Source organism: Chenopodium quinoa, unplaced genomic scaffold (genome assembly GCF_001683475.1).
Source record: "Chenopodium quinoa cultivar QQ74 unplaced genomic scaffold, ASM168347v1, whole genome shotgun sequence".
NCBI lineage: Eukaryota > Viridiplantae > Streptophyta > Magnoliopsida > Caryophyllales > Amaranthaceae > Chenopodium > Chenopodium quinoa.
In genome coordinates, this window is record NW_018744895.1 from 3,136,425 (window position 1) to 3,148,766 (window position 12,342).

The following is a 12,342-nucleotide window of genomic DNA, read 5'->3' on the forward strand; positions in this document are numbered from 1 at the left end:
ATTTTTAATCCAAAATCCTTATTTTTTGTTTCGTTCATATTGTTTACAACGTTGAATGTATCAGTAACCTTAACATCTATGTTATAGATACAAGTCAAGTCAGTTGTTATACTCGGTATGAGTATTTTGTTTAATTTTATATTTCTTTTTACTCTTACTCCTTTTTTTCAATTTTGTATTATTTTTGAGCTAAGTCATCATATAAATTGTTGTAATTCAATATAAAATTAAAGATCGTTCAATTAGTTGTACTTTTAATTTGCAGTGAGTGTGGGTACAGACATGAATGTCTATTGTAAAGTTCAAGTTTTTTGTTTTATACTACGCCTTTTGATCATTGGCACATTATACACAAACAACGTCAATCATAAACACACCAACTGTGCTGAGCTTTCTAATTTGCTCTGTGATTCAGGTTCGAGGAATGTGATTTCAGGATGGCTGTTGCGTGATATTTGTTGCTTGTTGCCAAGCTTGTTGTCCTGCAGTATTAGGAAGGCTTCTCGTTCCTGGGCTCCGGCCCACTGGTTGGCTATCTCTGCACATAAAAGACAGTTTTTGTACTGGATAATCTAGTTTGTTTGCTGTTTAGCTCATAGCTCCTCTTTGTCCAAAATATAAAAAACAGACCAAGGCAATTTAATATACGAACAGGTTCGCTCTATCCACATCTCTATATATACGAGTTATAAGTATATAACTGTAAAAATTCATACAAGTACAAAGGACTGAGGATGAATTTTTGCTATCTATTGATTCTATTTTTTTTTTCCACTCTCGCCTATCTGAACACAAAACCAGCCTTGAAAGTTGAAATTGAACATTATGATTAAGCAGATTCAATTTACATGTCGGACTTATAACCCTAAAAAATGCAGTTTGCTTTCAATAATCTTTTCTGGCTCTGGGAGTGGAAGCAGCTGAGTGAAAACTTTGACGTGACTCACTCTCTGGATCATATTTTTGGAAAGCAAGGTAAGTTAAAGCTGTGACGACATCAGCCATAAGGGGTCTCATATTAGGTTGTTCTTGCACACACATTGCAGCAACTGCCAAAGCTTGATACAATCCCCTTGCTGGATACCTACCTTGGAGCATTGGATCGGCTATCTGAGAGAATTTCCTTCTGTCCTTGAACAGGGGTCGTGCCTGCACCAATGAACAAGAGAAAAAACAAATAGAATTAAGATCTACAAAACATGATTGAGGGCAGTAGGAACTAGGAAGAGATTTGTTTCCAATTGCCTGTAGTTTTGCCTTTCTAATAACAAAGTTCACTTAAATGATTCATCAACTTCATGAGCATGATCAGCTTTACAAGTACTGACATGCCATGCCATGCCCCGAAAAAAAAAAATTATCTCAAATGCTTCAACCACCATTGAGTCAACATTTGCCAACCAAGAAGCTAACCAAAAAACAGAATAGTTAAATCATCAATCTTACAGACAAAAATGATTAGGATGAACTCTCTTACCCATACTACAAGATTGTGCTCTGCATTACTTTTCGAATTGTCAATTGCTTTCCTCCCTGTAATGAGTTCCAAAAGAACAACCCCAAAGCTATAAACATCTGATTTTAGGGTAAGCTGACCAGTCATTGCATATTCTGGAGCACAATATCCGTAAGTTCCCATCACTCTGGTTGAAACATGCGTGTTATCCCCTACTGGCCCCAATTTGGCCAAGCCGAAGTCAGACAGCTTTGGGTTATAATCTTCGTCAAGTAATATATTAGAACATTTCAAATCTCGATATATAACTGGTGGATTTGCTTTATCATGCAAGTATTCCAAGCCTTTGGCAGCACCAGCAGCTATTTTCATTCTTGTATTCCAATCAAGTCGTCTCCTGTCAGGAGGAATGTCTGGGACAAGATAACAGTGGTCAGAAAAGCATCTTTCATCCACAAATCAGAGAAAACAACCAACTATGCAGTAATAAACACAAGACTGACATAATATACTGTCAATTCTTATGCATTGCAGAAGTTCATGTGCACTTCAATTGCAATAATGAATGACTTCAAATAAAACACGAAAACGAGCAAAGAATTTTAACATAAAAAAATTATCTAGACAGGCTATGATGAAAAAGCCTGCATGTGTAATTACAAAACAACTAATAACTAGAAAATAATTTTAAATATAAAAACCTATTAATCATGAAGATTTTGTCGCTTATCCGATCAAGATATCAACAACGGCATTTCATTGTCATAGGGGTAAAGCTGAGTACATCTAAGCCCCCAACGGCTACCCTGACTAGGTCAGGTATCTCTTTAAAGAGATTGAGATGTTGATCTTGATTTAATGAGTTATGACCACAAACATGTTGAGTAATAGAACATGCTTAACTACAGATTATGATGAACAATAATGGATGTCTCTTTAAGGTATAGTCTACTTCTATCACGTAGTAGTAACTAATAATCAACTGGTAGCCTTTCCCAAACTGTGTACAGCTAGAACTAGCAACATGCTTCCTCTGTCCTTTTTTAATCACAATGTGTTTCAGTGTTCCTGTTCAGGAAATTGCGAGTTAATTACAACATTACTTTATCTCGACAATGATTCCGTCTCTCTCTTCTCATCACGAGTCCCCTATTTCTCTCTCCTCTCCTAAAATGCCGCGCATCCCCCCACTTTGCAATCAAAAAAGAATGGAGGAAGTATTATTTTACCCTAGTACAGTTAGCCTCACTTGACTTGGAGGTAGGATGCTCAAATGGTCAGATATAGTAAGCAGTTCTGCACAAAGCAGAGTAGATGGCACTCCTTTGGCACCCTCCTTAAACTCCCCTTGGTTGGTGCCTCATGCTTTGGCTGCCATCAATACATAAAGCAGGAATTAAAACCCAAACATATTAAACTTAAGGTTTATGGGAGAATCTTGAGCTGCATCATAACACAGCGCAAAACCAGATTTCTGTCAGGCTTTAAGGAAGTGACACAATGCACTTGCATCGTTCTTTGTATTGACCTTCATACAAATCAGTGAGAGTTCAAACTGCTTTGAGATTATAAGGTGCAAATCCAACTAACTCAGCACTACTGCAACTTTAGCTTTTTCTCTTATCATCTCATAAGGTGTAAAACCTTCCTCTTTCGAGTATCAGGTATCAATTTTACTCTTTCTTCTTAATAATTAGTCTAGGGCCACCCAAATATATACCAGTTCACTGCATATCTCCAAAAGTTCCATAGATCACCCATATGAAATTCTTCATTGACAATCTTACATATTACAATATGACAATCTCCAAAAGTTCCATAAATCACCCATATGAAGTTCCATATGACAATCTTACATATATCCCCAGTCTCCTATCAAACAATATTAAATATGCCCATATTTCCAATGTCAACAAAGAGCTCCTTGATACAAAGAGAATGCATGCAAGCGCCCTTCAATACGATGCATAACTAGTCTCCATCTTCTTCTAGGAACATTTAACAGCGGCCTTACATGAGTGTGAATGAGTGATTGACTGAAAACTGAGCAACATATGCATAATATTTTGCAAGTAGTATTAGGTGGTTTTGAGAAGATTCACATAATAAGGGAATTGTTTTTACCAGTTTTTTTTTACTTTTACTAGTATAATAATGCAGCAAGTCAACATAACCCACTAGCAGCCAAATACTAAGAGGATTTTTTCCCTTGCTGCACCAAACGGAGGCTGAGTTGCAACTATTGCAAGATATAAAAATAATAGGAGTAGTGATGTATCAGCCCTTTCTTATTATAAGCAGAAAGCCTTTTACCCCATGAGTGGACACCAATTAAGAGTCACCAGCTATTTACGTACCATAAAGATGGTCTTCCAATGATCCTAGTGGCATATACTCATACACAAGAAGCCTTTGATCTCCATCAGCACAGTATCCAATTAAGTTAACAAGGTTTGGATGGTGAAGTAGGCTGAGCATCAACACTTCGACAAGGAACTCCCTATTGCCCTGAAGCCCATTATGATCAAGTTGCTTAATAGCAACAACCTACATCAAATCCATTATCTTATAAGTATTAAGACCATATAAAAAATATAATTAGTTCACACAAATCAGGGTAAAATGTAATTCTCAGTTCATAGAAATGCTCACAAGCTAGACTGTTCCACTCTTCATCCAAAAAAAGTGAATTAAAAGTATAAACCAACAACCGTTCCACCCTTATCAGGCTTTAAACTTTTGGGACAAACAATTTCAACACATTGTAAGAAACCAACACACATTAAACCTAAACAATCCAGTAATTGACTCCAATAAAAACACCCTCTAGAAAGTTAAACAGTATTTCCTACAAAACAAAGCTGCTGACTCAAACATCAACTCAAAATGTTGACACTTGATAGATTCTTTATAAACAACAGATATAGCCAAGTCATAAAAGTAACAAACATTTGGAAAAATGGCTTTTAATAATACTGAAGCATATGACTATAGAAGACATTCATGAGTCATGAAAGAAATCAAACCGCCTACATTTATCCAATCAAATTAAGCAATAAACCAACAATATTGAATACATTGCAATTGCTATAGATCAATATTTCCTTGTAGCTCAGAATGCTCTGTCACCTAACCTGACAAGTATTTTCCAGCCTTCCTTTATAAACCCGCCCAAAACCACCTTCACCAACTAGATAATCCGCCCGGAAGTTCCTTGTTACAGCTGCTAACTCACGAAACGTAAAAGTCTTTACAGCAATATGATCTGATTTGCCATCCTTTGTACTCTCTTTTTTCCCATCCCCTGAACAATTCAGCTTATGCTTAAGCAAAAGCAGCAATAAACAGATAGAAAGCATGTAAAATCTTTCCTAGAACTACCAAATGCAATTATACTGGACATAAGAAGAGCACCATGCACAATCATCAAAGAACATCATAAAAGTACATGCATTGATCTTTCAAATTGAACTGAATTGGCAAAACTGAGATCATGTAAACAAGTGTGTATCTAAGTGTCCAACACAAATATTTTGTGAAAATTTCCCTTTATATTGGCCCAAAATGAACTATTAAAATATTCACACCCATTTTCATAACAAATAATGTCCAAGATCCGACACAGGTACTTGAGGTAAATTAATTAGTCCGAGACAGTCGAGTAACATTGATTGAAAATACATCATCATTTTACCAACAGCCCAAATCAAAGATGAAAATTATGCTGATATAAAACATCATATTATTATCTATCAAATAATCCTACAATTATAATCACCAACAAAAATAAAGTAAAAAAGCTCAATCATACATCAAAACTAGGAAACCCCAGAAATTATACACCCAAATATAGTAACTTAGAAAATTCATAATAATCAATCAATTAAAGTGGGTATTTAAAATCTGTGCTGAAAATTACCCAAATGAAGGAATCACCTGAACTTGATGATGAGATCTGATGTTCTAAACTCTTTTTGACACTTCTTTTCTTCAAATTTTCGACTGATTTTCCAGCACCAGTACAAGGGAACCAACCCATTTCTTGGATTTTCTCCAAAATCCCTCGATTAAGCTGAACTTTTGGTGGGATTAAGAGTGACAGTAGCAGTAGTATTTAATAAAATGGAAGGATAAAGCAAATGGAAAAGGTCAACAAAAAAAGTGTTGGTACCAAAAACACGACTTTTGGGTATGAGTATGGCTTTTGGGAGGAGATGGTCAAAGGTAAAGGGAAGAATGAGACACTGAATTATGTAATTGGTTTGAAATTAAGATGATGATGTCTCTTTCATCAATGAAAAATTAAAAATACTGCCTTTTTATACAGGGCATGTTCATGGTGCTTTCTGGTCACATCTCTTTGAATAACTACAACTACAAGTGCTTGTTATGGGCTTACGGGTTATGGCTACAACTCTCATTTTCTGACTCGATCTTTGAAACTGATCTAAATTGAGACCTGGATACGGACCCGGGAGGCTAGGTGATGATTATTTATAGCCGAAGTGATCTAATTTGAAACCAATTTGAAATTTATTCGATCCAATAATTCAAGAATCACCTTCTAATTTGAAACGGATTTGGCTCGTAATAAACTCGACCTAAAGAGAACAAGACACTGAATCGAGCCCCACTGACAAATTACTGATGTGACTCGTCAGAAAACAAATTGTGATTTGATTCACTTAACATGTATAAAATGATGACCCAATATTACCCAACTTAAGATTACCTTGGAATAAAATTTTTATATTTATCATAAAAGATATACATGTAGATTAGAGATGTCAATGGATCGGATTTAGATCGGGTGGAGCTTAACCCGCATTCATCCATCATTCCAATCGCTCCATCCACATTCATTTGTCACCCGCTTCACCCATCACCCACATCTGTCCATTCGTCATTTAGGAATAAAACAGGTAAATCGGGTGACTAATGGTTGAATATATAATATGAATAAAAATCCACATAAACTTTTATGGTTATTCCTACGAAAATTTTTCTTTATTTTATTAATAAAAAAGAAATAATAATAGCATGTTTTTTGAAAAAAAAATTAATTGGCAACAAAAAATATTTTTCTTGCATATTTCATGTACTACCTCCGTTCCTGAAAGTTCGACTCACTTACTATTTATGTGGTCAAAATAAAATAAGTTTGACCACATTTATGATTTATATAATCAAAATAAATTAACAAGTTTGATCTTATTAGATTCCCCTTATGATAAATTTTCTAACTATCAATTTTTTAAAATTTTTACTTATACATAGCCGAAGTTATTAATGGTCAAAGATGTTCATTGGAGACCGTGCAAATGCAAAGTGAGTCGAACTTTCAGGAACAGAGGGAGCATTTTTTTTATTATAATACGTGGATAAAACTCTTAATATATGTTAAACGGGCACGTGGAATGGTTAGCGGGTGGAGCAGAGCACCATCCACATCTGATCTGATCCATGACTCGCTTCATTCGTCACCCGCTCTTCATCCATTTAATTCGTGTTTTCATCCATTTATTCAAGGTGTGTGAATTGGGTTAGTGAATATCCATTTAACATTGTCATCCTTAATGTAAATTATCTGATCATGTACTTATTAATATTATTTCAAGCTAAATAATTTGTGATTTATTAATATTATCACTTCATCATTGACTAAGCATTACTAGTAACTTGTACATATTAAGTTCTTACAAAAATGTAACTTAATATTAATAATAGCTTTAAATAGATATAATCATCTAAACATCTACACTCTAATACTTGTATACTCTACTACACTAGTACTTGTATGTGAAGTTGAAAATTGACTTGATGCTGTAATTGATTAGCCTTAAAGAAGGCTTTAGAGTTGATTAATATATTTTTCAAGGTTCGGTACTTACAAATTACATGATAAAACACTAAACATAGGTGGTATATATGAGAAAACTAGTTAATGCTCGAATTTTTCATTAATACATGGCTAAATTATCTTTATGCATGATGTTTCGGGGTATTTTGAAATCCCTCGGGATACAGGTCGTGAATATGTCTAGACGGCCACAGGCACCTGCAAAACAACGAATATTCTAGACGGAATATTCGCCTTCGATGATCAAGTTAGTGAAAATATTTAGAGAGAGAAAGTAGAGAGAAGTTAGAGCAATTTAATATGCCTTGAATGATATGTCTCAATCCACCCCTCCCATCATAAATGATTGGGGCATTTATAGGGGTGGGAATGTGTGCATTTCAGGGTTGGTGCCCTAAAAAGGAGTGCACTAATTGGCGACGCAATCAGGTTGAGACATGATTAGGGTAAAAATACCTTATCCACGTGGTCCAACCAGGTGGCGACACATGTTGCCCTAGGAGGCGCCCAAAATGGGCCAACCAGGATAAGACACGTGGCACGCTAATCATGAGGGGAAATGGCGGCCTTCACGGGCCCAATTCCTAAGGCACCGTAAAACGGCGCAGCCCACCAACTTAGGTTAAATGACCTAAGGAGGGGCACATTTCCTCATGCCCTATAAATAGGGACATTTACCCCCATTTGAGAACATGTTCATTTTTTACGACCTTTATCTGATTATTACATCAATCAATCACTATTCTCTTACAATAGAGAAAACACCTGATATCGGGATCTGAGAAGATTTACTTTACTTTCTACATTTTCTCTACTTCGACACGTACTAACTTGATCGTTGGAGGCGGAACTTCGAACAACCGAAGCTTCCGTTTGTTGCAGATTCAGGTGAACGAGGATCCAGTCTTGGTGAGTAACTCTCACGCAGGACACATCAAAAGACTCCGAAACATTTGGCGCCGTCTGTAGGGAGAGTACCTCTAAGATGTCTTCTCAACAACCTATACCGCCTCATGAGGACAGACGTCCATAAGGAGTAGAGGTCCATTTGGACCATGATATTGAGTCAGAATCAGAGGTCAAAGTGCATACGATCGAAAATGGTTCCCTCATCACAAGACGCATCCATTCCAAAGACAAGAAGGAGCGGAATGCTAACAAGGTTGGTGCGAGCAAGTCAGCTAGCAAGCCTCAGGCTGAAGAGTCAACTGCTCACATCAACCGCTCTGAAGTCTTGAAGTTCATGACTGACTTTAAGTGAGGGATGAAAAACTTCATCAAAACTTACATGGCTGGTCCAAGTAAGGGACAACCGGCCAAGAAACCTTCTTACTCTAAGAAGGCCAAGACGGTCAAGGACAGGGAGCCCACTCCATATCCTAAGCAGAAGGAGGGGGCTAGGCCCTTAATTGACAAGACCAAGTTTTGTCTCCCTGAGACATCAACTAGGAAACCCATCCGGTATATAGAGCCGGATGACAGCAAGAAAACTTACACTGGTGCTCGACAAATCATCGAGCATAGGAAGAACTAGCAATTGTCTGACACGACATCAACGCCAACTATGCCAGACAACTTCAAGAATACCTCGTTGAGGTTTTCCTATTCAGGGCGTGAGCATCCATCAGTCGACCCATTCGGTCGAACGGGTCCCCATGTGATTGGCTCGGCGGCGTATGTACCCCATCAATCATACGACCCGTTTGCTCAACCTTTTTAGCAACCTACCCTCTTCAGGGGTTAGGCTGCTTATCAAGTCCAACCGTTGGAATGACAGCTTCGTCAGCTCAAACTTGGGGAATAACCATCGACTTTCTCCAAGGAAATAACCGAGGCAGCACAGCTGACCAATGTTAAGAATGTTCTGGTTGGTGCCTATGATGGCACCACCAACCTTGAGGACCACCTAATGGCATATACCAACCTCATGTATCTGCAGGGGTTGTATGATGCTGCATGGTGTAGGTGCTTCCCAGCCACACTGAAGGGCATTGCCTAACAGTGGTTCGACAATCTGCCGTCTGGGTGCATCAACAATTTTAGGACGCTTGCATTCCCATTTTCCTCAAACTTATCAATGAACATACCGGCCAAAAAGACAAGCAATGACTTGGGGCCGGTTATTCAAGGAGACCGTGAGGGGCTCCGCTCATATGTCAAGCAGTTCAATCTAGAGAGAATCCAGATTCAAGGGCTGCCTGACAAAGTGGCTTTCACAGACTTCTTTAAGGGTCTGAAGGACGAATCACAATTCAAGTTTGGTCTCGTCTGGAAGAGAATTTACACTCTTCCTAATGCGCTGAGGGAGGAAGAGGCCTATATACAGGCGTCTGAACTCTACTCCTCCAACAAGTAGTCGGACTCAAAGAAGTCTGAGAAACAAAAAGGGAGTCGGCAGGATCAACCGACTTAGAAAAATGAAGAGAGCAAAAAGAGAAAAGAAGTTTGGGCGGTCGACAATTCTATTTAGCCGTCCAAGAAGAAGAAAAAAGAAGTTAAGCCGTATGTTCTCAAGTACGAGTTTAACAAAGCCTATTACTCCACCCTCATGGAGATCAAAGACCAGGTGAGCTTTGATAAGCCCTCGGCAATGAAAGCTCCAGCAAAGTACCGTGACAAGAGCAAATACTGTCATTTCCATGAGAACATAGGCCATGACAACAATGACTGCTACAGCCTCAAGCGGTTATTGAACAAATTGGTTGAGGAAGGATTGCTAAAATCCTACATTCGTAAGTCCAAGGTGTCTCTAAAGGACGGACCCTAAGCAGTCGTCTAAAAAAGCGGCAAAAGCTTGTAGTGGCTTGGACACAGATCCGGACATGATCAGCGTCATTGCAGGCGGCTATGCTTCAGGCGGCCCAACTGTCAGAGGGCACCAAAGACCATGTTTGGAAAATGATCAATTGTGTTGACGATGATCGATCAAACGTCTACTGGGACATTCCCTGAGGTTGTCGTCACTGAAAAGGAACGGGGCAAAGTCCACCAGTCGCATGATGACCCCATGGTTGTCGAATGCAAAGTTGCCAACCAAAAGGTTGGCCCGATCCTTATTGCTATCGGCAGTTCGTCTGATATAATCAGTTGGCAATGTTTATCAAAGCTGAAGTTCAACCCCAGCAACATGCATAAGTTATCGCACCCCTTGGTTGGTTTTGGGGGTGGAGTCATACACCCAGTCGGCCGAATCTACCTATCCGGTTGGGTGAAAAGAGAAAGGGCGTCCGATTCTTGGTGGTAGAGCAGCTGACCGCCTATATTCTCATCATAGGTCGTCCGGCTCTAAACGAATCCAAGGCCGTCATATTCCCCTCCCTCATGCTGATGAAGTTTGTGTAGGATTATAGGTACTATAAGCGAAATTTCATGAATCATATTCATACGCACCTAAAACAAGATCGCATGCATAACACACAAGAATCACATAATTATACCTTTGAAATGTGATTTCCACGTAGCAAATTGATTGACAAATAAGGGAGAGAATAGAGCCCCAAACGTGACTCCTCTACTTAGTCCACAGGATTCGACCAAGCCGACGACCAATACTTGATTGGTCGAGTGAAGGGGAATACGATCACCACCTTTAATGGACAACCGAACACCACCACGATCACCACCACCACCGCACACCACCGGTGCCGAGCTGGAGGAGAGAGCCGTGAGAGATAGGGAGTTTGAGAGGGTTGGTTTCGTGTTTGCTAACTCGGGTTTCAATTAACAGTAAAACTACTCCACGGAAAACCTAGGAACCTAGTCTATTTATAATCCTATTATAACTAGACTAGGTTAGGAAGCCTAAAGCCCTCCAAACTCCACCTCATGGCCAGCCACCTAGAGTATTGAGGCCCATCATGGGCCTCTTCCTCTTATGCTCAATCTAGGCCCTTTGTGTGACCTTACAGGATCCGTTCAGTTGGGCTTTGGCCTAATTTACTAGCCTAAAGATCGTTAGTACCTCTAGCTATGATATAACGACGACCCAAAAGAACGAACTTAATTATCTCCATAATTTGATACATTATATATCTAGTAATTGCACTTGACGAAGACATAAATCCTTCAATCTCCCACTTGTTTAAGACAAGTGTGCAATATTCAAATTCCTTAAGTCAATATGTGTCGATTTGATAATATGATTGCATCTCATGTTGAGATCACATTAATCTACAAATCATTTTTTGAAATCTGAGTTAGAATTACAAAACCAAATGATTACTGAGTAATGCATTTGAACGCGGCCACGTATTTTCTGAATTCTCCCTCTTTAAGCGGACATGACACATTTCTTAATTAAATAGGTAGACTAAATCCAATCTTGTGGCAAACGAAGCTCCCACTTAACTTTTGAAGTGGTCAGGAAACATCTTTTATAGTCCCCTTTTACAGAATAACATTTGGATGTACCATATTTAAATTAATCATTCAATGAAATCAGTGTTCTACTCTTGTCAGAAGAATCCACTAATATATCGGAAGTTCTATACTTGAACTTCAAAGTAGGTCAATAGTTCGATCATGCATCATTCATGCATATCCACGTGATTGACCGAGCATCTCTATGCCCCTATTGCCCATGAAACCGCGCTACCCTGATAAGTAGGTGATGATTAGGTCATTGACTAACCTCCGAATATCAAAAAATATTTATAAATTCCAAACTAACCACTAAGAAAGCATAAAGGCAAGTTCGAAGTTGAACCACTAGGACTAAGTGTATCAATTTGAGCTAATTAAACTAGTAGGAAAGATGTGAGGTAGAGAGAGGAACAACTAAAACACTACTTTAAACAATCAACAAAATATTAGGGAAAGGGAATCCAATTACATTAATAAATTCAACAACAAATTGCAATTAGATGATCATGATCTCAATTAGGAACAATCAACACACTCAACTCACTCCCGCGCAATTAAGCATGCTAATTATCCTACTAAGCTAATTCACTCCCGTGTAACTAGCCTAGCATAGGTATGGAAGAATCTAGACTCTCAATCAACTCACTTCCGCACAATTGAATGA

At 38.4% G+C, this 12,342-nt stretch overlaps 1 protein-coding gene across 1 annotated transcript; it reads right to left on the bottom strand.

The window, feature by feature from the left end:
* Positions 1-618: 618 nt before the first annotated feature.
* LOC110706068 (probable serine/threonine-protein kinase PBL7) lies at positions 619-5,799 on the bottom strand. Its single transcript, XM_021883982.1, has 5 exons — positions 5,393-5,799; positions 4,591-4,760; positions 3,814-4,003; positions 1,478-1,869; positions 619-1,149 (listed from the first exon to the last, which is right to left on the bottom strand). Exons 1-5 carry the CDS (start codon positions 5,493-5,495, stop codon positions 886-888), a joined length of 1,119 nt encoding a protein of 372 aa, XP_021739674.1. The 5' UTR covers positions 5,496-5,799; the 3' UTR covers positions 619-885.
* Positions 5,800-12,342: the final 6,543 nt, after the last annotated feature.

Excerpts from the sequence above, each read along its gene's own strand:
- LOC110706068 (XM_021883982.1), bottom strand. The coding sequence starts at position 5,495 with ATGGGTTGGTTCCCTTGTACTGGTGCTGGAAAATCAGTCGAAAATTTG. Across the intron at positions 4,004-4,590 it reads GGCTGGAAAATACTTGTCAG|GTTGTTGCTATTAAGCAACT; the intron begins GTTAGGTGACAG and ends GATTTGATGTAG. Across the intron at positions 1,150-1,477 it reads AGCACAATCTTGTAGTATGG|GCACGACCCCTGTTCAAGGA; the intron begins GTAAGAGAGTTC and ends TCATTGGTGCAG.